The following is a 25,510-nucleotide window of genomic DNA, read 5'->3' as shown; positions in this document are numbered from 1 at the left end:
CTACTTAGTAACCCCCGAGAATACTGTTTGACTTTCCTGGGGCCATCTGGTAAGGCTAAAACAGTCACTTTGACTGAATGGTTGGATCATCCTAGGTCACTTGTTAATCCTTGTGCCTGGGTTGGGTAGTCTGGCAGCCCTACCAGGACCCAAGGGAAAGTGGCTTACCACACATAAAGGAGGGAAAAGTGTGCCTGATCACGCCAGTATTTCCTCACCCTTCCTAAATTTGTTTGGGGCAGTTTGTCTAGCATATGCACTTTTTTTCAAAGAAGGCTATTTCCAAATGTGCTGGTATCCTGCCAAGAGTCCCCCTTTTTATGTATGAACTCCATTTGGTCATCATATTTCTTGTTTTTATGATGGAGTAGAAGAGTAGGGGCTGGAAAGAAAAACATGAAGGCCTTGACTAATAACCGTCCCCTCTTTTTTTCAATTTAGCTGCATGCAATGCAGTGAACAATCACAATTTTGTCTGCCTAGCACCTCTCCTTTCTAAGAAGTGGTCCCCTTTCTTTTGAGGAATTTCTCTCTCTCCCTACCCAATCACCCAGCCCCATTTAATACATAGTGCAAATAGGAGCTGCTTCCACAGCCACTCACTCTGACTTACATGACCTATTTCACCTCTGGACATAATTATCAGTCCACTGGTGGACATTTGACTCTAGAACAGTCTTCCTTCAATGTGGCTTGCTCCTCAATGTAAAAGGTCATCTTGTCAGCACTCTTAAGTACAACCAGTACTTCCTATAAGAATGGTTTTATATAAATTATATAAACTTGGGAAATAAGTTTAAACATTCAGGCTAAACTCTTAAAATCCAAGAAACAAGAATCAGACAATGTTTGTTTACTTCTGTAAGGTATTTTCCTAAGTTCCTCAAAAGTTGTTAGCTGCATCAGTTTACATATTTGATGTTCAAAACCAAGTTATTGTAGCTCTTTCCGCATTTTACTTGTGAAATATCATTTTACCATTTTTATTTTTGCCTTTTTATAATCTAATTTCCATTTACAAATAACATTATATGAAATCTATCACTCATGAATCATATTTCTATGTGCACTTATAAATGTTACGTCAGCATTTCAAACTAAGCTTTCATATTATTGAAAGACTGCATATCATTATGAAATCAATAAATAATATGTTGCTCCTGGAGAACTTTTGAAAGTTATGCTCCTGCTTACGAGGAACTTTTTACTTCTCAAATTGGCAGTAACTAAAACAAATTTTAAAATAACAGTTGTTGGTGAGGATGTAGTGAAAATGCCAGTCTCATTCTTATACACAGAATGTAAAAAAATTATTAATATCTTTCTGGTGAGCCCTTTGGCTTTGTGTGAGTCTTTAAAATTTTCATATTCTTTGATCCATTAGTTGTATATCTAAGAATTTTTCGGGCAAAAGTGAGATGAGGATAAAGATTTATATAGAAAGATGTTTTTTGTAGCATTATTTATAATGGAGAAAATAGAAAATGCATATTATGATCAAGGGCCCATTATAAAATATTAATAGTAAACCATTATATAAAGCTAGGTTTAGTATTATCTCAATTCTGATGAAAAAATACATGTATGAAAAAAGCTTAGGATAAAATGTTAACAGTAATTGTCTTCAGTTGTGGGATTATGGGTGATTTCTTCTTTATATTTTTATATATTCAAAAAATTTCCTGCAGTTAACATTTGTTATTTTTATAATTAGTAAAACTTAACGTGTTAAAATATTTTCTGAGCCTGCAATGCATGAGGTATGACTTTCAGAACTGAATAAACAATATAGGAACACCTGGTTAAATATGATGAGATAAATAACATGCATTTCTCTCTTTTTATAAAGAGAGGAGATGTAAGCTTCAAACAATTTCTGTCAATATTAACGAATCTATTAAAATAAACATTTAGCTCCAAATGAACTAAGTGCGAGGCATTCAGTATGCTAAGTAGTTGGGCATATAAAGATGATACTGAAAGAACAAGAAGCTTTCTGTCATTTCTTCTGTAAAGTTTTCCATGGTTTCTCTGCTACGTTAGGTTAGGTTCTCTTCTATCATTGTACTTACCATGATATACTGAAATTATCAGTTCATTTTTGTTTCTCCTAATAGCTTATCAGTTCCTTGAGGATAGGGGCCATATCTTTTTCATTGTGTATCCCAGTATCTAGTTATTTGTTGAATTAGCTTTGATGTGAATGTAAGAAGTGGTGATGCTTGAGGTGGATTTTGAAAACTGAATGCCTATGATAAATCACTTTTAGTTTACTTTACTCTTAATGAAATCCTTTATTCCCCTATAATGATGGGTATATGAAGAGTTACTATACTGCAGCAGTTGTTAATTTTAATTGAGAATGTTTTCATTTTGCCTTTGTCAAACGTGATGTCGGTTTTAGCAGATAGTTCAGAGTTAGTCAGTAAAATGAACTTAACTTTCCGTTTATCTTTTAAAGGTAAGATTTGGTCATAAATTGATTTTAAAGTCTAGGTGAGGGCCAGGGGGAGGTCAGTTCACAGGGATGAGGATGAGAGATGATAGTGAATTTTTTTTTTTTAATTGAATCAGATGTTCACCCTGACACTAAAATCAGAAAAAGATATCACAAAAAAAGAAAATTATAGACCAGTATCACTGATGAACATAGATGTAAAAATCCTGAACAAAATAGTAGCAAACAGAATCCAGCAGCACATTAAAAGGATCATACACCATGATCAAGTGGGATTTATCTCAGGGATGCAAGGATTCTTCAATATATGCAAATCAATCAATGTGATATACCACATTAACAAATTAAGGAATAAAAGCCATATGATCATCTCAATAGATGCAGAAAAAGCTTTTGACAAAATTCAATACCCATTTATGATAAAAACACTCCAGAAAATGGTCACAGAGGGTACATACCTCAACATAATAAAGGCCATATATGACAAACCCACAGCAAGCATCATACTTAATGGTGAAAAACTGAAAGCATTTCCACTAAGATCAGGAACATGACAAGGATGTCCACTCTCGCCACTCTTATTCAGCATAGTTTTGGAAGTCCTAAACACAGCAGTCAGAGAAGAAAAAGAAATAAAAGGAATACAAATTGGAAAAGAAGAAGTAAAACTGTCACTGTTTGCTGATGACATGATACTATCCATAGAAAATCCTAAACATGCTACCAGAAAACTACTAGAACTATTCAATGAATTTGGTAAGGTTGCAGGATACAAAATTAATACACAGAAATCTCTGGTATTCCTATACACCAACAACGAAAAATCAGAAAGAGAAATTAAGGGAACACTCCCATTTACCATTGCAACCAAAAGAATAAAATACCTAGGAATAAACCTGCCTAAGGAGGCAAAATACTTGTACTCAGAAAACTATAGAACACTGATGAAAGAAATCAAAGATGACATAAACAGATGGAGAAATATACCATGTTCTTGGATTGGAAGAATCAATATTGTGAAAATGACTATAAGACCCAAAGCAATCTACAGATTCAGTGCAATCCCTATCAAACTACCAATGGCATTCTTCACAGAATTAGAACAAAAAATTTTACAATTCGTATGGAAACACAAAAGACCCCGAATAGCCAAAGCAACCTTGAGAAAGAAAAACGGACTTGGAGGAATCAGGCTCCCCAACTTCAAACTATACCACAAAGCTACAGTAATCAGGACAGTATGGCAGTGGCACAAAACCAGAAATATAGATCAGTGGTACAAGATAGAATGCCCAGAGATAAACCCACTCACATGTGGGCACCTAATTTACTACAAAGGAGGCAAGAACATAAAATGGAGAAAAGACAGCCTTTTCAATAAGTGGTGCTGGGAAAACTGGACAGCTACATGTAAAAGAATGAAATTAGAACACTCCCTAACACCATACACAAAAATAAACTCCAAATGGATTAAAGACTTAAATGTAAGGCCAGACACTATAAAACTCTTAGAGGAAAACAAAGGAAAAACATGCTTTGACATAAATCACAGCAAGATCTTTTCTGACCCACCTCCTAGAGTAATGGAAATAAAAACAAAAATAAACAGATGAGACTTAATTAAACTTAAAAGCTTTTGCACAGCAAAGGAAACCATAAACAAGACAAAAAGACAACCCTCAGAATGGGAGAAAATATTTGCAAATGAAACGACAGACAAAGGATTACTCTCCAAAATATACAAACAGCTCATGGAGCTCAATATCAAAAAAACAAACAATCCAGTTAAAAAATCGGCAGAAGATCTAAATAGACATTTCACCAAGGCAGACATACAGATGGCCAAGAGGCACATGAAAAGATGCTCAACATCACTAATTATTAGAGAAATGCAAATCAAAACTACAATGAGGTATCACCTCACACCGGTCAGAATGGCCATTATCAAAAAATCTAGAAACAATAAATGCTGGAAAGGGTGTGGTGAAAAGGGAACTCTCTTGCACTGTTGGTGGGAATGTAAATTGATATAGCCACTATGGAGAACAGTATGGAGGTTCCTTACAAAACTAAAAACAGAACTACCATATGACCCAGCAATCCCACTACTGGGCATATACCCTGAGAAAAGCATAATTCAAAAAGAGACATGTACTACAATGTTCATTGCAGCACTATTTACAATAGCCAGGACGTGGAAGCAACCTAAATGTCCATCGACAGATAAATAGATAAAGACGATTTGGCACATATATACAATGGAATATTACTCAGCCATAAAAAGAAACAAAATTGAGTTATTTGTAGTGAGGTGGATGGACCTAGAGTCTGTCATACAGAGTGAAGAAAGTCAGAAAGAGAAAAAACAAATATCGTATGCTAACGCATATATATGGAATCTAAAAAAAAAAAAATGGTACTGATGAACCTAGTTGCAGGGCAGGAATAAAGAGGTAGACATAGAAAATGGACTTGAGGACATGGGGTGGGAGGGCGAAGCTGGGGCAAAGTGACAGTAGCGTCTACATACACACTACCAATATAAAATAGTTGGCTGGTGGGAAGCCGCAGCATAGCACAGGGAGATCAGCTCAGTGCTTTGCGATGACCTACAGGGGTGGGATAGGGAGGATGGGAGAGAGGCTCAAGAGAGAGGGGATGTGGGGACGTGTATGCATATGGCTGATTCGCTTTGTTGTGTAACACAAACTAACACAGTATTGTGAAGCAATTATACTCCAATAAAGATCTATTTAAAAAATTTAAAAAATAATGAAGCTATCAGTGAAGAAAAAAAAATTTTGAATCAGGTGTTAAGGTTTCCTTTACTTAGATGTCCAAATAATCAGAATGTTGTTGCTTTTACTTCAAAGTGAGTTGGAACAACATGTAGAACATGCAAACACATGAAGCTCTTAAAAAGTATTGCAGAGGGACTTCCCTGGTGGTCCAGTGGTTAAGACTCTGTGCCCCCAATGCAGGGGGCCCGGGTTCGATCTCTGGTCAAGGAACTAGATCCTGCATGCTGCAACTGAGAGCCCACATGCTGCAACTAAAAGATCGCGCACACGGCAACGAAGGTCCTGCTTGGGGCAACTAAGACCTGGTGCAGCCAAATAAATAAATAAATATATTTTTTTAAAAGTATGGCAGAAAGCAATTTAGACCTAACATGTACTCTCTAGCCTCAAATTACTCACAGATTATATCCCCAAAGTTCAATTTTAAGTTGATCTGGTTTTTAGTGTCACAGGGTAATTTTATAACAATAATGCTATATATAGTCCAATGGTTTTCAACCAGAGGCATTTTTGCCCCCCGAGAGCACATTTGACAATGACCTGGAAACATTTTTGGTTGTAACAACTTGGTGATTGTAGGTGGGGTGCTTATTAACTTCTAGTGAAGCTAGTGAAGCTAAGGATGTTGCTAAACATCCTATAATGCACGGGATAGCTCCCAGCCCCCTGCCTCCAACCCAACAAGGAATTATCTGGCCCAAAATGTCAGTAGTGCTGATGTTGAGAAACCCTGTCTAGACAATGGTCAAGTTCCCAGGCCACTCTAAAAATCTTTATTTAACCCAGAACAGTGCTTATAACCCATAACTGAAGCTTAGTGCTAATGGTACCATTTCATTTGTCACTTAAAATTACTTTGTCTCCATAGAAAAGTTCTTAAATATCAACTTGAGATACTGAGAAGACGGCTTTCCTTACTGGGAACAAAGTGCAGTTGCTCCCGTGGTGTGGAGACTCCAATTTCAGTGCCTCTGTCTGTTCTTCCTAGCTTTTCATACGTGTTACTCTTTTGAGAGTCTATAGGATAGGGATTGCCTATCATTTCAGTGTTATGTTTAGAAGGTAGTTTTAGACCCTTTAAAACTTGAAAATGTTTAATCAGTATATCAATTTATTCAACAAATATTCATTTAGAAATAAGTATTAATATAATGAGTATTCAGATTTTTAAGTACCCTATAACCTAATTCACTTTGATTTTATTAATAGGGTCAGGAGCAGGTCTGGGGAAAATAATCCAGAGGTTTCCACAGAAGGACTGGGATGATACACCTTTTCCACAGGGAGTTGAACTGGTAAGTTGGTATTGTTTTATTGTACTTTTATAATGATATTTTTCTTTTCATGTTTCATTTATGGTTATGTTTATGTTGCAGTTACTTTTAAATAATTTGGTGATTTAACTGTAACACATTATTAGAAATAATCACCCTAATACGGTAAACTTTGAATATACTGATTTTGGAATGTCTTTTTTGCTGTTCTTTTTCCTGTTTAATCTTCTGTTTAATATTAAAGATGAAATAAATGATTTTTATATACCTGGAAGCTGAAAAATTCCTCTGATTCTTTTAGTCAAAATCTTAGCCTAGTAGCTTCAGTGATAGTGTGTCACTAATCAAATATTTATTATATTTTTTTCTGAAAATTTCTAGGTTGTTGTTTTAGTGAAAACTAAACAAAAACACAGACAAACAAAACCAAAGGTTGGTTTAATAGTGACCAGTCATGGTTTGAGTTTGGCCTTGAAATCAAAATCTGAATTCTTTCTTTCCAGTTACAGAATTTGTGTGTTGCTTTATAATAGTGCAATTCAACTGCTTTATTTTTGTCAGCCATTTTAAAGGAATTTAATGGTTGAGCATAATTTGTGATGACCAGCACATTCTATCTGGCGGTGGATCTATGGTGGTAAAATGAGAGACTGAAAAGATGATCACTAAAGTATTTTTCAATATGACTGTAAAGTTTAGAGAGTGCATATATGTGTGTATGTATGTATGTTTGTGTATTCACTTATATTGTTTGTATGTTTACACACACACACATATACATGAGCAGTGTTCGTCAAAGCAGTTCTTGTTGAGCGATCATTTGGTATAATATGACAATGAAGAGGAGACTGCCTGGGTTGAAATCCCACCTGTACGGTATGACTTCTGACAAGTTCCTTAACTTCTTGAATAGCCGTCTTCATCTATAAAATGAGGATAATGATAATACTAATCTCATAGGGTTACTGCAAAGATAAAATGGGAAAAATATAAATAAAATGCTTAGAACAGTGTCTTCCGTAAAGTAAGTGCTCAATAAATGAGGTAGCTTGTTAACGTTATTATTGTTGCTGTCATTGTTGCTGTTTGTTTGACATATTGCAGCACCTCCCCCAGAGGAAGAATTGTTCATTCTCTTGTTAGCCTGGATCAGAAATATTTATTAGGAATAAAACTGATGTTGAAAATTATGAATTTTCTTATCCTAGCAAATGACTGTCCATTTCTGCCTCGCTGAGGATAAAAGGTACATTTCTAAATGCTTAATTTTGATTGTTAAACCCAGTTTTGTAAAGAAGGCTGTGGGTTCTGTAGACACACAGAGAGGGTAAATCTTGAGTTTAGGCATTAAAAATGGGGAAAGAATGTGAGGATCTTTGAGATAATAGAAAATACATAGTGGTCTCTGCCCCCAGTTCCTGGCACAGAGCTTCTGAAGTCCGTCTGATTTCCTAAGTGATATGAGTGTCTTTGATCCCGGTTCCTGACACAGGGTTCCTGAAACCTTTGTAAGTTCCTGGGTGATATGAATGTCTTTTGTTCTAATGAGGTGACTCTGGGTGGGCTCCTGGATGGCTCCTGGATGGGGGCTGGTCACTGGAAAGACCAAGCCATGATTAGAAGCTTGGAATTTTCAGCCCCATCTGCTATTCTCTTGAAAAGGGAGAAGGGCTGAAAATGGAATTAATGATTGATCATGCCTATGTGACGACGTCACCATAAAAGTCCCCAAAGTTGGGATTCGGAGAGCTTCCAGGTTGGTGAAACATGCACCTACTGGGAGGGCGATGCACCCCAACTGTACAGAGAGAGAAATTCATATGCTTGGGACCCTCCCAGACCTCACTCTATGTATCTCTTCATCTGGCTGTTCATCTGTATTCCTTATCATATTCTTTAATAAACTGGATAATGTAAGTAAAATGTTTTCCCAAGCTCTATGAGCCACTTGAGTAAATTAATTGAATCCAAAGGGATGGAGGTCACGGGAACCTCCGATTTATAGCCAAGTTGTACAGAAGTTGTAGTACTGTACAACCTACTTGCGATTGATATCTGAAGTGGGGGTCAGTCTTGTGGGACTGAGCCCTTAACCTTAATCAGTGAGTTAAATTGTAAAATTGTAGGACACCCAGCAGGTGTTGTGGATAATTGCTTGTTTTGGGGAAAAAAAAACCCCACACTGGGTGACTAGAAGTGTCAGAAGTCAAGTGTTCTGGGTAAGGTAAAAGTTACCACACAGGTGGAGGAGAAAAGTAGGTTTTTAAGAGAGCCCTTGTATTCCTTTCTCTTCTCTTCCACATGCCTGCAAATAGTAGTAATTGGTCTTATGGTGTGGATAACTGGTGTTTGTACTATTAAAGCTTTTAAACTCTGCTTCACTGTCCTTTTTAGTAATGATTAAAAGGGGAAAATTTTGGTACTGGAGGCCTTTTAGAACTTTTTGTGAGTTCCTACCTCCCCTCACATCAATGTGTGGATGGATATAAACTACATCAGTTTGACAATATGAACAGTGAACCACCTTCATAAATTTCAAGAACAGCAGACATTATTGGGTCAGAGAGAGATCATGATTTGACTCTAGCTATTTAGCTATGACTGAGAAGGAATAATTTTTGTGTTTTGAAAGCTAAGGCATAGATACTGTGATGCCTCTGATATTTCTCCAGTAGTGATGGAGAGACACATGTTGATTTTAATACTTAGTAAATGGATATTTTTTCTTTGTGTGACAGACACTCCCATGTTCAAGTGCTGTCAGTGTCTCTCCAATAACAAGTAGAGCCGTGTGCCGCTGGATTGGTGAAACCGAGGTGTTAAGAGGTAGCATAACTTTTCCTCACCTAAGATTTTCCTAGATGACATCTTGGCTGATTCTTCGTGAAGCATTTCAAGATTTTGGGAGCCAGATTAATATTTAAAGAATATTTGATGTGCTGGATTACATTGGGAATTTTTTCATAATTGATAGCAATTCTCATCCTCTAATGTCTGTTGTGCTTTGTCAGGTACAGAATAAATCTGTTTATCTAACAAAGCCCATTTTTATTTTTTATTTAAAAAATTATTTTATTTTATTTTATTTTATTTTTTTATCTTTTGGCTGCGCTGTGTGGCACCTGGGATCTTAGCTCCCCGACCAGGGATGGAACCCGTGCCCCTGTAGTGGAAGCGCGGAGTCTTATCCACTGGACCGCCAGAGAGGTCCCCAAAGCCCATTTTAAAAACATAATAGAATCATTGACTGTTAAATTTTTGTTGTCTTATTATTTATGGCTTTGTGCTTTACTTTATATGTTAGGGAGGTGCAACTATTCTGCATATTAACAGCAATAACTTGAATAACTGTGATATACTGTGTAATCTAGAGCAACTCTTGCAACTTCAAGACCAGAGATAGGCCTAATAAAATTTTAGTCTAATTGAAGGTGATTTGGCTCAGAGCCTAGGTGGTTTTTTGATTCCAGGGTGGTAGTGACCCTTTTGTGATGATTTACATGGAAAAAAATCTTACCCTACCAAGGTGGTAGTAGCGGAACAAGTTTTTAGCATGTAACATTAATGTTAATATCTAACAGTTACATACAATTCACAGACTGTGATGAACTCACAAATTAGATGATTAGAGGTAGTATATCTAATTTAAAGGTAGGTAAATTGAGGATTAGGAAGTTTAAACAGTTTCACTAAGGTCTAGCAGCTCAGATGCAGCAGAGCTAGCATTCAAACCCAGGTTTTTTGACTCTTAGTCTCAGCCAAGATCTGAGAGTATTCTGAGAGTGACACTTTAAGCTATGGTTAGCATTTGGACTTTAATGTAAATGCAAGATCTGAAAACAGGATTCTATAATTTGGAAGAACTGAGGTTCAGAAATGTTAAAAGCATGCTGTGTTAAAAGAATGCTGTGTTGCCTCTTCAATAAGTACTGCTGGGAAAACCGGACAGCTACATGTAAAAGAATGAAATTAGAACACTCCCTAACACCATACACAAAAATAAACTCAAAATGGATCAAAGACCTAAATGTAAGGCCAGACACTATAAAACTCTTAGAGGAAAACATAGGCAGAACACTCTATGACATAAATCGCAGCAAGATCCTTTTTGACCCACCTCCTAGAGAAATGGAAATAAAAACAAAAATAAACAAATGGGACCTAATGAAACTTAAAGGTTTTTGCCCAGCAAAGGAAACCATAAACAAGACGAAAAGACAACCCTCAGAATGGGAGAAAATATTTGCAAATGAAGCAACTGACAAAGGATTAATCTCCAAAATTTACAAGCAGCTCATGCAGCTCAATATCAAAAAAACAAACAACCCAATCCAAAAATGGACAGAAGACTTAAATAGACATGTCTCCAAAGAAGATATACAGATTGCCAACAAACACATGAAAGAATGCTCAACATCACTAATCATTAGAGAAATGCAAATCAAAACTACAATGAGGTATCACCTCATACCAGTCAGAATGGCCATCATCAAAAAATCTACAAACAGTAAATGCTGGAGAGGGTGTGGAGAAAAGGGAACCCTCTTGCACTGTTGGTGGGAATGTAAATTGATATAGCCACTATAGAGAACAGTATGGAGGTTCCTTACAAAACTAAAAATAGAACTGCCATTCAACCTAGCAATCCCACTACTGGGCATATACCCTGAGAAAACCATAATTCAAAAAGAGTCTTGTATCACAATGTTCATTGCAGCTCTATTTACAATAGCCAGGACATGGAAGCAACCTAAGTGTCCGTCGACAGATGGATGGATAAAGAAGATGTGGTGCATATATACAATGGAATATTATTCAGCCATAAAAAGAAACGAAATTGGCTTATTTGTAGTGAGGTGGATGGACCTAGAGTCTGTCATACAGAGTGAAGTAAGTCAGAAAGAGAAAAGCAAATACTGTATGCTAACACATATATATGGAATCTTAAAAAAAAAAAAATTGGTTCTGAAGAACTTAGGGGCAGGACAGGAATAAAGACGCAGGCGTAGAGAATGGACTTGAGGACACAGGGAGGAGGAAGGGTAAGCTGGGACGAAGTGAGAGAGTGGCATGGACATATATACACTACCAAATGTAAAATAGATAGCTAGTGGGAAGCAGCCACATAGCACAGGGAGATCAGCTCAGCTCAGTGCTTTGTGACCACCTAGAGGGGTGGGATAGGGAGGGTGGGAGGGAGATGCAAGAGGCAGGGGATTTGGGGATATATGTATATGTATAGCTGATTCATTTTGTTATAAAGCAGAAACTAACACACCATTGTAAAGCAATTATACTCCAGTAAAGATGTTTAAAAAAAAAAAAAGAATGCTGTGTTATTAGAAACCAACTTCACTTATTTTATTGGAGAATAAACCTGGGTTCAGAGCATAGTATTAGAGTTGAAATTATTTTCTGTTGCCATCTTTCCTGCCCACACAACAAGTATTTGATGTATTTAAATTCTAAATGAAAGGTATTGTAAACAGTGCTGCAATGAACATTGGGGTGCACGTATCCTTTCAAACTATGTTTTTCTCCGGATATATGCCCACAAGCCAAGACATAGGAGCAACAGATGAATGGATAAAGAGGATGTATACATATATACCATGGAATATTACTCAGCCATTAAAAAGAATGAAATAATGCCATTTGCAGCAACGTGGATGGACCTGGAGATTATCATACTAAGTGAAGTATTGGTAAGTCAGACAAAGACAAATATCATATGATATCACTTATATGGGGAACCTAAAAAAAATCTAAAAAAAATGATACAAATGAACTTATATGAACAAAACAGAAACAGATTGAGAGATTTAGAGAATGCACTTATGGTCACCTGGGGGGAGGGATAGATTGGGAGTTTGGGATTGACGTGTACACACTGCTATACTTAAAGTAAAATTCCTTTCCATGAAAAAAAAATAAATGAAAGGTAATTCTGTTCAGACTGAAGACTAAACTTTATGACTTGTGGGAAAGGATTTAAGGCATTCATTTGCTAATAAGTCAAATCCCAAATTTAATTTAGAGGATGCTGAATTTAGTCTTGCTGCTTTTGTGTAAAGAAATTGCCTTCTCTTTCTTTTCTTCTATTGAGAAATGCTGAACTTTAATTTGGATGGTTTTTAAAAATAAAAATATGAAAATAAGCTAAACCAAACATAATGACTGCTTTTCCAATTCTGGGATATTTTTATCTTTTTCTTGTGCCTTTTAGGCGTACATGGAAACCACAGACAGTCATATAAATAAAGTTTCAGTTAATTTTAGAGACAATATTTCAAAGAAAATTTAAGAATTGTTTTGCAGAGGCATTCTATGGCTAGCAATCTATTTCTGATTATGGGAAGAAATATTTTTATTGGCTTGGTTTTGGGCATCAACAAAATAGTATTGTTTAGGCACTAGCTCTTTTTAAAGATGCCCTGTCTCAAAAGTGAATTTTTTTATATCATAATTCAGAAAACATGCCACAATCTTCACTAGGGAATGCCTGCACTGAGGCATTTGTAAATCTTCCTGATTTTTTTGAAGACTAAAGTACTGTGATAAAAGATGTTGTGGCTTGAGTAAAAGAGGATTAACCGTGTCATTAGAATTTCTAAATTTGAGGTTCTTAAGATATTAGTTCATTTATTTAAGTTATAGACTAATGATTTGACTACCTTCAATATGAATCCAGTTTTCTGTAATTATAAGTATAGATTGGGGAGAAGAGGTAAAAAAATCTTGTATTCAGCATTCTGCAGTTGTAACATAGGAGAAGTAGCCTTAGTATGGGATGCTATTTGAGGGCAGAGAAGTAAGTATAAGTATCACGTAATATTTTAATTCTTTAAGTTGTTTAGAATGCATTGAATACCGCAAATGAGCTAACAGTTGTCCATCTGACCTAGATATAAATACTGTTTGGTCAGGAAACTGAGTGTAGAAAAGACGGAAGAGAATTTTCTCCCCTCTTTGTAGAGGAATATGTGTGAAAGGAGAATGAGAAAGGTAGTGAACATACTGGATGACAGAATCAGGGTTCACAAAGATTTTAAAAGGCTGGAGTTATGGGCCCTTTATATAAGAGGATTAAATATAATAGGTGAAAATGTAGGTCCTGCATGTGAGTGTAAAAAACTAGCTGTATAAGTAATATTTAAAATAAAGATAGGCCGGATACTTTCCCAGCCAGAGAGATTTGAGAAATATAAGAAGACAGTTAAAAATTAAAAATTTATAATTATAAATGAGACCTATGAAAGATACTGTAGGTAGCGTCTAAAGCCTCTGTGCTGAGGTAGGGTGCTTGGTGATGAATTTAGTTTTAAAGCTGGTGTAAAGGATGTGTGGAAGAACTCTTGATTTTGCATAGAGTTGAGGCTGAAAACAAGAACATTGCTATGAAGTATGCATGGCTTTTTTAAATTTATTTTTTTTTGAAGTATAGTTGATGTACAGTGTTGTGTTAATTTCTGCTATACAGCAAAGTGACTCAGTTATACATATAAATACATTCTGTTTTATATTCTATTCCATTATGGTCTATCCCAGGATATTGAATGTAGTTCCCTGTGCTATACAGTAGGACCTTGTTGTTTATCCATTCTATGTATAATAGTTTGTGTCTGCTAACCCCATACTCCCAGTCCATCACTCCCATACCACCACCCCCCCATGGCAACCACAAGTCTGTTCTCTGTGTCTGTGCGTCTGTTTCTGTTTCATAGATAGGTTCATTTGTGCCATATTTTAGATTACACATGTAAGTGATATCATATGGTATTTGTCTTTCTCTTTCTGACTTACTTAGTATGATAATCTCCAGTTGCATCCATGTTGCTGCAAATCGTATTATTTTGTTCTTTTTTTATGACTGAGTAGTATTCCATTGTATATATGTACCTCATCTTCTTTATCCATTCCTCTGTCAATGGATATTTAGGTTGTTTCATGAAGACATGGCTTTTGAAACATACTAAGGACTACAAAAAGGACTTTTAAAGTTATGTTCACAACAAAGCAAGTGGATACAAATGGGGTTTAAGCTGGAAAGTGGTGGTTTGAGCTCACATTTTTGTTTCCTACTCCCAAAGACACAGTTGTCTCTTTGAAGTAATAAAACTGCATAGCAGGTAGGAACTCCATCCTGTAGATGGAGTCTAGAGGATGCATCTGAGATAGTGGATTCTCTCAACATCTCCGAGGTAGAAGCTAGTCCGTCTTGGTGTTATTCTTCTCACATTCCTTGATGCTTACTGAGGTGGTTTGTTATACTGTACTAGACTTTCAGTAGCTTACAATTCTGCTTATTTTACTAATGTATTGATAGCCTCAGTTATGCTAGAGAATCACCTACCCAGTCTCCATGGTGTGCTCTCAGAACCACCTCAGGAAAGGTTTTCTTGCCATGTTGGGGTCCTGCTATCCCTAATGCTTTGACGCCATAGTGAACTTCCTGAAGAAAATGTGGAACTACAGTACACAAGCCTGACCTACTACAAATTCATGTTGTTTGCAAACAGCCTGGCCCCGTTACCACACAGAATACTGCTGCTGATCTCTCATGTAATTGTCTGTCATATCACCGCTGTGGGTTATTCTATACTTTTTAATGTCCAGTTCCTTGTTCTGTTCTTCATTTTCCATTGATCCCAAGTATTAACTTTAAAAAGTCTTTTCTTGAGTTTACCTCGTAGCTATTATCCTATTTCTTCTTCATTATAAAATGTTTCAAATGATTCTTCTTCATTTGCTGTCTCCATTTCTGTAAGAGACTGGTGTGGTACTATGGAAGCAATATGGGATCAGAAACTTTAAAATCTTAAGCAAAGTTAATTTATCTTTCTGATAATACTGATTTTTCCTACAGGACTGTTATCAGGTGATTGTCTATTAATATTTTAATAAACTATAATGTTATGATTTCTTGCTGTCCACTCGCATCTCTTACATCCATCTCACCCACATTTCAGAGGTTTATTCTGAAGTACAGTTTATGTCCTCTCCATTCTGAAATCACAAAGTTGAAGTTTAGTAATATTTTCTGAATTCATTAAGGTAATAAATACTAGATGTTATAATAGGTGAACCTTGAAGCCTTAGTGGCTAGAATGAAACAAGCTTTTTTCTTCTTACTTGCATAATCACTTACTTGATTAGTGGCAGTGGGGTAGACAGAAGTGTGGTTTGCTGTCTTCAAAGTGTGGTTCTCAGGGTCATCTTGGGCATCAGCATTCAGTTGGCAGAGTAGTAAAAGAAAGCATGGAGGTGGGTTTTATGGGGTAGGCCTGGGAGGCTGTATATATCACTTCTATCCTGTTCCATTCATCAGAAATCAGTCATTTAACCACAGTTAACTGTAATGGGAGTTTGGCAAATAAAGCCTAGATGGGTGCCTAGGAGAAAAGTGAAACAGATTTAGTGAACAACTACCTTTCTTCTGCCACAGTGTTCTTGCTGAAATTCAAAGGTCTTTTCCCTTATCTTAATTCTCCGTGACCACTTTATTTTTTGACATCACTCATTCAGTCTTTGTGGTAAAATAAAAAATGAATACTGTATTTAGTTTTTGTCTCAGTTCCTGGCACAAAGTTCCTGAAATCTTTGGAATTTACTGTCTTTTGTATGCTAATGAGATGGCTTATGAATTTAGGGAACCCTAGGTAGCTTCAGGAAGGGGGCTGATGTGCCACAGGAACCAACCATGTGGTTAGAGGGTTGGAAATTTCAGCCCCACTGGGGAGGGGAGAGGGGCTGGAGATTGAGTTCAATCACCAGTGGCCAATGAGCTAATCAATCATGCTTACCTAAAGAAGCTTCCATAAAAACCCCTAGATGAAGGGATGTAGAGATCTTCCAAGTTGGTGAACACATCTATGTGCTGGGAAGGTAGTGTGCTTGGAGAAGGTGTGGAGGCTCTGTGTCACCCCCTCCCTCCATACCTTGACTTATATATCTCTTCTGTTTGGCTCTTTTTGAGTTATATACTTTACAGTAAACTGGTAAGTGTGGGTAAAGTGTTTTCCTGAGTTCAGTGAGCTGTCCTAGTGAATTATTGAACCTGAGGGGGACAGTCATGTGAGCCTCTGAATTTGTAGTCTGCAGGCAGAAGTGTGGATAACTTGGTCATCCCTTTTGCAGCTGGCATCTGAAGTGAGGGCAGTCTTGTGGGGCAGAGCCCTGACCCCTTGATTGTGGGGTCTGCACTGACTCTGGGAAGTTAGTGTCATAAATGAATTGAATTGTTGGACACCCAGTTGGTATTGGGAAAAAACACATACTTGGTGTCAGAGAAAATACAACAGTCTTCATCATCCTAATTTTCTCTTAATGTCAGTTAATTCTCTTCCATTTTTCCCTATTTTTGTTTTATTTTGTTTTTGTGGCCCCCTTACTACAGACTTTCTGTAAGATTCAGTTTTCATTTTTTGGGTATTTTGTTTTCTCTGGGAAGTGATGGTATCACTATTCTGTCAGTCTTTTGTACTTGCATCCTAGTCATGCCTTTGATTATTGTTTTCTGCAACTCCTGTAATCTAAGTGTATAGCCTACACGTCTCAGACAGAGCTAAGCCATATTTTGGTATCTCTTTCTAATACCGGACTTCTAATGTGGGGTGGGTTCTGGTAACAAATAGCCTTGGAAGGTTAATCAAAGTTAGTTCTTGCCTAATTTCACTTGTAGCAATTTGTCCTATAGCAGAACTGACACTTCGATAAATAATATATATTATTCAAACCAGAATGCTTTTGAGAGTGAAAGGTAGTGAATCGGAAAACATGCATCCTGAACAAATTGATTTTTATGGTTACTTCTACATATGCATGTGTAAAGTTATCCATGGCAAAAAATTGGAAACTACCTAAATGTCCATCAGTAGGTGACTGATTGAATTAGTAGTGCCACAGTCATTCATCAGAATATAATGCAACTGTTAAAAAGTATGAGATAGAAGAAGATGGCCAACAAGCAGATGAAAAGACGCTAATGTCACTAACCATTAGGGAAACGCAAATCAAAACAACAGTGAGATACCACTTCATACCTATTACGATGACTAATATAAAAAAACACAAAGTGCTGGCAAAGATGTGGAGAAATTACAGCCCTTGTGTACTGTTGGTGGGAATGTAAAATGGTGCAGATACCATGGAAAATGATAGGGCGGTTCCTCAAAAAATTGAGAACAGAATTACTGTATGGTCCAGCAATTTCACTTCTGGGTATATACCCAAAAGAACTGAAAGCAGGGACTCAAATAGATTTTTTGTTCACACGTTCATAGTGGCATTATTCACCACAGCCAAAGGCAATCCAAGTATCCACTGACAGATAAATGGATAAACAAAATGTGGTATATACATACAATGAAATATTATTCAGCCTTAAAAATGAAGGAGATTCTGACACGTGCTACAACATGGATGAACCTTGAGGACATTATGCTAAGTCTATGGGTATAGATTTTCAGTTTTGCAAGATGAAAAGTGTTCTGGAGAGTGATTGCAAGACAATATGAATGTACTTGACACTACTGAACTGCACATTTAAAAATGGTTAAGATGATAAATTTTATGTTATGTATATTTTACTACTATTAAAAACTTTTTAGAAAAATATGACCTAGAGCTTTATTCAGTGACGTGAATCAATCTCTAAGACACATTGTATAGCAAGTAGCCAAAGCAATTTGGAGAAGAAAGAACAAAGTTGGAGGACTTGTACTACCTGGTTTCAAGGCATACTATAGAGCTCAGTATTCAAATGTGGTATTGGCTTAAGGATTGTCTTTTGTAGATCCATGCTACAGTCTAGAAGCAAACACACACATTATGGTAAATATATATTCAATAAAGTTGCCAAGGTAATTCAGTTGTGAAAAAGATAGGGTTAACAAATGGTGCTGAAACAACTGAATGTCCATTTGGAAAAAAAAAATAGCCTTGACCCTGCCTCACACCCTACAGAAAAATTAATTTGAAGTAGATCGTAGACTAAATGTAAAAGCTAAAAGTATAAAGGTTTTTAAAGGAAAACTTAGGAGAACATCTTTGCAACCTTTAGTTAAGCAGAGACTTTAACTAGAACACCAAAAGCATGAATGAATAAAGTTTACCTGGAATGCTTGAAAACTCTTGAAAAATAGTGTATCATCATGCAGAAAAGGTGGACAGTCGGATAATAAGAAGTCCTATTTTGTTTCATAGATTTCACTTGGATCTACAGAATCTCTGAATCCTACTTGGACCTTCTGTTTCTTGCTATTTACCTTTAGTGAGGAGGAGGAGACTGGAAGAAATGAGGGGACATAGGAGATTCTTTCTAGCAGCAATTCACCTAGGGTCTCAGAGCAAAGTTTTCTCAGGTGTTATCTATTCTGCCGAGCCAGGTTTTCTTCGTCAAGCCAGAATTTTGGATATATTCAAATCTGTGGGGCGACTTTTACAAATAGAACTTCTTTATCAAAATGTTAATTGCTATAGATGGTAGCCAACTTTAAAACATAAAAACATTACTATATGTGAAAGACTTTGCGATATGGAGGAAAGAATATTGAACTCTGGGATTTTATTTATCTGTCTGTATCAGTATATATACCTATATATAGGTATATAATTTGATTAAAAAAGGCAACAGCTATTTAGAGAACATCAACTCTCTAGGTCATATAATCTATTTTCAATGGTATATAAGGAATGCTATTTTGATACTATCTATCCCCCCACACCCCAGTTCTTGTTCTAATCAAGTTCTTTGGTGATCCAGACATACTATTTACTGCATGAAATATGTTCACATCTTTTTTCTTGAGTTTGTATTGTGCTTTGAGTATTCATGTGGAACTTTCCCTGCTATGGATATGGTCATTTTCCTTATAACTTAACAAATGTGTCAGTTTTAAAAAATGAAGTATTTGGTGGCCTCTAGTGGTACTTATGTGTCTATAAAAAGTCATAATATCACCAATGTACAAAATTTTAGGTGGAGAGTTACTAAGTTGACAAAACTTACTGAAGAAAAGTTTTTTAATCTTTGAGAACTGAAAGTTTATTAATCAGTTATAAATCTATCAGTGATGTGGCTGTGTCTGTTATAGTAAATTTTATCTTTCCTTACTTTCAAGACATGCCTTGAAATTTTATATATATATATTATGTGTGTGTGTATATATGTGTGTGTGTGTGTATATGTGTGTGTGTGTATATATGTGTGTGTGTATATATGTGTGTGTGTGTATATGTGTGTGTATATATATATGTGTATATATATGGGTGTGTGTGTAATATATATGTCTTTTTTAAAAAATAAATTTATTTATTTATATATTTTTTATTTTTGCCTGCGTTGGGTCTTCGTTGCTGCGCACGAGCTTTCTCTAGTTGCGGTGAGCAGGGGCTCCTCTTCATTGCGGTATGCGGGCTTCTCATTGCGGTGGCTTCTCTTGTTGCGGAGCACGAGCTCTAGGCATGCAGGCTTCAGTAGTTGTGGCATGTGGGCTCAGTAGTTGTGGCTCGCAGGCTCTAGAGCACAGGCTCAGTAGTTGTGGCGCACGGGCTTAGTTGCTCCGTGGCATGTGGGTTCTTCCCGGACCAGGGCTGGAACCCATGTCCCCTGCATTGGCAGGCGGATTCTTAACCACTAGTCACCAAGGTAGTCCCCTATATATACGTCTTACTTCGAAGTATTTCTGTTTTGTACTTATGTCAGCAGTAGTTTACTATTGCATTGTACTGAAATGTGTCCATAAAGGGGATGGTAGAATGATTTCTGACATCTCCTTAAATATAATAAAAGCTAAAAATAGGGCCAATATTTCGTAAGTTAATCATAAAGATAATCAATCCTTAGTAAAGTTTATTTCTTTAAACAGCTAATTCTAGCTAGCTTAAAGATACTTTAAGTTAGGCCAAGAATTATCCAGAATCTGAAATATATGTGGAAATTTAGATCATTTTATAAGTTGGGAAAATTTGTATAAATTCAAGCTTTGGAAAGCTAAAGAGAAAAGTGACAATTTTAGGTAAGTTGAATTTATTTTAAATGCTGAAATTCATCTCCATTCGTGTTAAAAATTAGATATTGAAATCCAGGTCATATAGCTACTTACTATTGGCTGAGATGATAACAAAAACCCCTGGTCTTTTGACTCTCTGCTAAAGCTATCCTAAAACTAAATAAAATACTCTATTCTTGTGTTAGATGAGGTAAGCTGATTTTTTAAAAGGTTTTTTTTTTTCTGCTTCTTTTAAAAAAAATTAACAAGATAAGTCTTATTTTAATTAGGAAGGTTTAACTGGCATTGGAAAGACATGAATAGAAAAGTGTTAACTTTAAAACAATAAAATCAAAAGGGTCTAATGATACAAATCTTTGGTAATTAAGGAGCTAGCAGCTTTTATTTCTTCCAAAGATGGACCGTATTTACAAGAAACACACCATAGTATGAGTGAACTCATAATAACTTTCATTATGACAGCCTTAGTGTTCTAATGAAAAAGTTAGATTCTACTATTGGGTTCATAACTGACTGGAAGATCTCGTTAAGCCTAGTAAGATCTTCAGTATATTTCTCCAATTCAGTATTGTGTACTTACTTTGGAAATAGGAATAAACTGCTATAAAACTTAAATGAGAAGTGCTATCAATTTATGAATTAATTGTGGTTTCCATTGTTTGTGGCTTCCATTGTTTGAGGTTTACTGGGCTCTTTCCCCAGGCAGTGACTGCTTTTCCTGAGACTTCTGAGCACTGATAAACAAGATGAGTTAGAATCTTGGATTCTGGTTAAATGTTTTTCTTTATGGCAAGTCAGAGAAGTGGAAGAAGAGACATTTTCTGAGCTGAAAAGAGCCACAGGAAGGCTCCCTGCTCATAAGTAATATCGATATTTTCTATTTATTACATCAGCTAGAAATTCTTTTAAACTGAATGTGGCTTCTTTAAAATTTCTGGAATATGCATTTCAATTTCACGTGAATATTTACTTATATTAATATTGTTCTATCTAGGTAATGCCTGTAATCTTATTTCACAGAACAGCCTGTTGTTGCCTCTTGGTGATGGTGACAACTTTAAGTAGAATGATGTGATGCTGCTGTTACTAAAAGTGAAGAATTGTTTCCTAACATGGGAAAGGGGTAGGGGTGGAGTCCAGAAACTAATAACTTAGATATAGATCTCTGGTGATTTTTATTTTATTAAATTAAAAAAATTTTTAAAGTTGAGGTATAGTTGACTTACAATATTATGTAAGTTTCAGGTATACAGCATAGTGATTCACAATTTTTAAAGGTTATACTCCATTTATAGTTACTATAAAATATCGGCCCTGTTCCCTGTGCTGAACAATATATATTTGTAGCTTATTTATTATATACACAGTAGTTTGTACCTCTTAATCCCTTACCCTTATCTTGCCCCTCTTTCTCTCCCCACTGGTAACCACTGGTTTTTTTTGTGTGTATGAATTTGTTTCTTTTTTATTACAGTCACTGGTTTGTCTTATTTTTTAGATTCCACATATAAGTGATAACTTATAGTATTTGTCTTTCTCTGTTTGATGTATTTCACTAAGCGTAATACCTCCAAGTCCATCCATGTTGTTGCAAATGGCAAAATTTCATTCTTTTCAATGGCTGAGTAGTATTCCATGGTATATACATACCACGTCTTCTTTATCCGTTCATCTGTTGATGGACAGTTTAGTTGCTTCTATATCTTGGCAGTTGTAAATAATGCTGCTATGGACATTGGGTGCATACATCTTTTTGAATTAGTGTTTTTGTTTTCTTTGGATATATACCCAGGAGTGGAATTGCTGGATCATATCTGGTGATTTTTAAAATAAAGATTATTAAAGTGCTAGCTTGTGAGTACTTACGAAAAACACTTTTTTTTTTTTTTTGTAGTTTGCTCATCTGTCCAGAATTTTGCTTTAAAATTTATAGCCATTTTGAAAATTTGGCTATGATTTAATGCCAGTTCATTCATTTAACAGATATTTATTGAACACTTACTATGTGTCAGTCACTGAGATGGGTGTTGATGATATGGCAGTGAACCAGATAAAATCCCTGTCTTCTTAGAACTTAAATTTATAGTAGAGAATGGACTGACACTAACTATAATGAATAAGTAAATTATATGGTACTTGAGAAGTGATAAGTACTATTAAAAAATAAGAAAGTATTGGCAGGAACAGTGTAGCCCATTAGTTTATAAGTAACCAAGGCAGCCAGTTACCTGTTGCTGCTTGCCAGATAGTCTAAGGAAAGCAAACGAGCTAGGTTAACTAGCTTTTAGAGTTTTGCATATTTTTGATTTTACAAAGCAAATTGTAACTACATACTTTAATCTCACCAAATTATTACAGAAAATATCTTTAATATGAAGTAGTGATGGATGTTAGTTTCTTGGATTAAAGTAGCCAAAAATTATTCAGACAGGTGAGTTGTACACGACCGTGGTTATAACTTTCTGTAATCAAATAGGTTACACATTTAGTGTGCAATCTATTTGTATATGATACACTATTTTTTAAAATATTTGTATTCCATTCAAGGACAAAGAAAAGAGTAGAGAGATGTATCACACATTTGCAGTTTATCATTAAAGCAAGTTAGGCACAAGTAAAAAAAGCTCTTATGTATTTCTAAATTAATTCTGTAACTGAGCAGTTGCTTAACTGATACAGGACTTTCCAATTTGAGGCTTCTAAGGAAAAAATTATTCTATGTACTTTAAAAAAAATATATTTGTTTTTTAAATATATATATTTTTAAGTAATATATTTATATTTGTTTTTTTGTTTTTTGTTTTTTGTTTTTGGCTGCGTTGGGTCTTCGTGGCTGTGCGTGTGCTTTTCCCTCTAGTTGTGGCGAGCGGGGGCTACTCTTCATCATGGTGTGTGGGCTTCTCATTGCGGTGGCTTCTCTTGTTGCGGAGCACGGGCTCTAGGGCACGTGGGCTTCAGCAGTTGCAGTGCGCCGGCTCAGCAGTTGTGACGCGGGGGCTCTAAAGCGCAGGCTCAGTAGTTGTGGCGCATGGGCTCAGTTGCTCCGTGGCATGTGGGATCTTCCCGGAGCAGGGCTCGAACCCGTGTCGCCTGCATTGGCAGGAGGATTCTTAACCACTGTGCCACCAGGGAAGTCCCTCTATGTACTTTTGATACCAGGGGATTGTCCCCCTTAATTATTTGTTAGTGTGCATAACACAGCATTTAAAGATTTATTCTTTTAATACAATCCATGGACTTGATCATTTTTTTAGATTAATCTAATTGTCTAGTTTCAAAATATAGAAATATATAAATAAGGTTAATTTGTCCTTTAGGATCAGTAATGTTTAGTGATTCTCTTTTACTCATTTTTCTTTCTTTTTTCCTGCTTGAAAAAGATTTGTATAGAAAGACTGACTGATGGGTTATGATGCAACCTCTAGTAACTGGTAGACATCTCTCTAAAGGTTCTTCCTATAATGAAGTGTGACCCTCATTTAAAATCTTCACTGGGGTAATGATAAAAATGTCATGTGGTCTTAGGGTTTGGAAAGGACCTTAAAGGTTTCCTGGTCAAATTCCAACCTCCTTTTTGATGGTTAAATTAGTTTGTGTACAATAGTCTTGCCAAATGGTCATGTAGCTTCCAGTGATTCATCCTTAAGTATGTTCTTAGTGCCTGTTAGGTGCTGGACAATGTGTTGGGTGCTGGGGATACAACAGTAAATAAGGCAGATGTGGCCCATGCCCTCAGATTCAGTCTAATAGCATTTTTTTTAGTTACGATAAGCTTGCTCTTGTATATATATTCACCTTCATAGTTTTATACACATCATCTTCAAGGGTCTTGTTCTACTTCACAAATTTATAAGGACATTAACCTGACCTATTCAGGTTAATATTCCAGTTGTTGTTCCTGTACTTGGAAATACTATGTTTTTTTCCTTCGAAATCCTGTTTCTAAATTTGTATTAAAATATATACATACTCATGTTCTTTTTTTCAAAAGTTGGTGGTTCTAAAATGTTTAGATGTGTTGGTAAATTACAAATATAAGACTCTTAACCTAATAAATTGGACTTTCTAGACCATATGCAGGGTAGAATGTTAAATCTTACCTACCCTATTTAATTATTTTATAGTAAGAGTGCGATTTCAGACACATGATCTAGTTGAAAGTGATTAAATGGGGATCTGGTCCATGTATTGCTGGATGTTACACTATGTACATGTACATTTAGGATCTTAATTCAGTTGCCTTCTGCTTTTCAAAAAGAAATTTCAACTCGGACAAATCTTTGGACGTTATTTTTGGCTAGCTTTGTAACAGATCATATTAGAGACCGGAAACTAGTGCCAGCTATTGCTAGTAGAGTCATGAGCTCTTGCTACTGCTCTGGCAGTCATTTTTAGAGGTGTTAGTTGCAGTGCTGCAAGGGTATGAAAACATTACAAGAACATCGTATAATGAGAAGTTAATATACTCCATATCACACCATATTAATATCTGTGGCAAGTTTCAAATACCAATATTGATGTATTTTATAATCTCAAATCACCTTAGCCCTCTGGTTTAGGTAGCTACTCCTATATGTGGAGGTAAGAGCTCACTAACTGAATAAAGTCACTCAGTGGTCAGTTGCCAAGCAGCTAGATGAGGCTTTTCTTCCAGATTTAAAACAGGAATAAAATAGGAGGGTCCAAGGTGTAGGTCAGAATTAGCTACTATTTCTTTCTGTCTCTCAAGAGAAAGAAAGAGCAGAAGATAGCACTCCCCACATCCTAGCACAAAGGGAGCTGGGAAGTGAGGAACCCATATGAAGGACCTTCAAAGGTGTTCTGGGGCTTCGGATGGCTCTCTGGCTTGGAATAGATTAGAATTTATGAAGGCTGAGAGCAAATAAGCTGTGGTAGGTTAGTGTGGAACTTGCCAAGCGATGCTCCGTGCCACTTGGCTGGGCCATCAGTGTGTTGAGGTATTGA

At 36.1% G+C, this 25,510-nt stretch overlaps 1 protein-coding gene across 5 annotated transcripts in view; it reads left to right on the top strand.

Annotated features, from left to right (window-relative positions):
- The window catches only part of SBF2 (SET binding factor 2), a 470,059-nt gene that overhangs the window by 83,273 nt on the left and 361,276 nt on the right, over positions 1 to 25,510 (top strand). For all 5 annotated transcript variants that reach the window (XM_059931110.1, XM_059931111.1, XM_059931112.1 and 2 more), the window contains exon 2: positions 6,469 to 6,554. In XM_059931110.1, the coding sequence (XP_059787093.1) occupies positions 6,469 to 6,554 (86 nt within the window). The remainder of the gene's footprint in view (positions 1 to 6,468; positions 6,555 to 25,510) is intronic.

Source organism: Balaenoptera ricei, chromosome 8 (assembly GCF_028023285.1).
Source record: "Balaenoptera ricei isolate mBalRic1 chromosome 8, mBalRic1.hap2, whole genome shotgun sequence".
Classification (NCBI taxonomy): domain Eukaryota; kingdom Metazoa; phylum Chordata; class Mammalia; order Artiodactyla; family Balaenopteridae; genus Balaenoptera; species Balaenoptera ricei.
The sequence above is the reverse complement of the archived record's forward strand: the minus strand, read 5'-3'. Positions and strand labels throughout refer to the sequence as shown.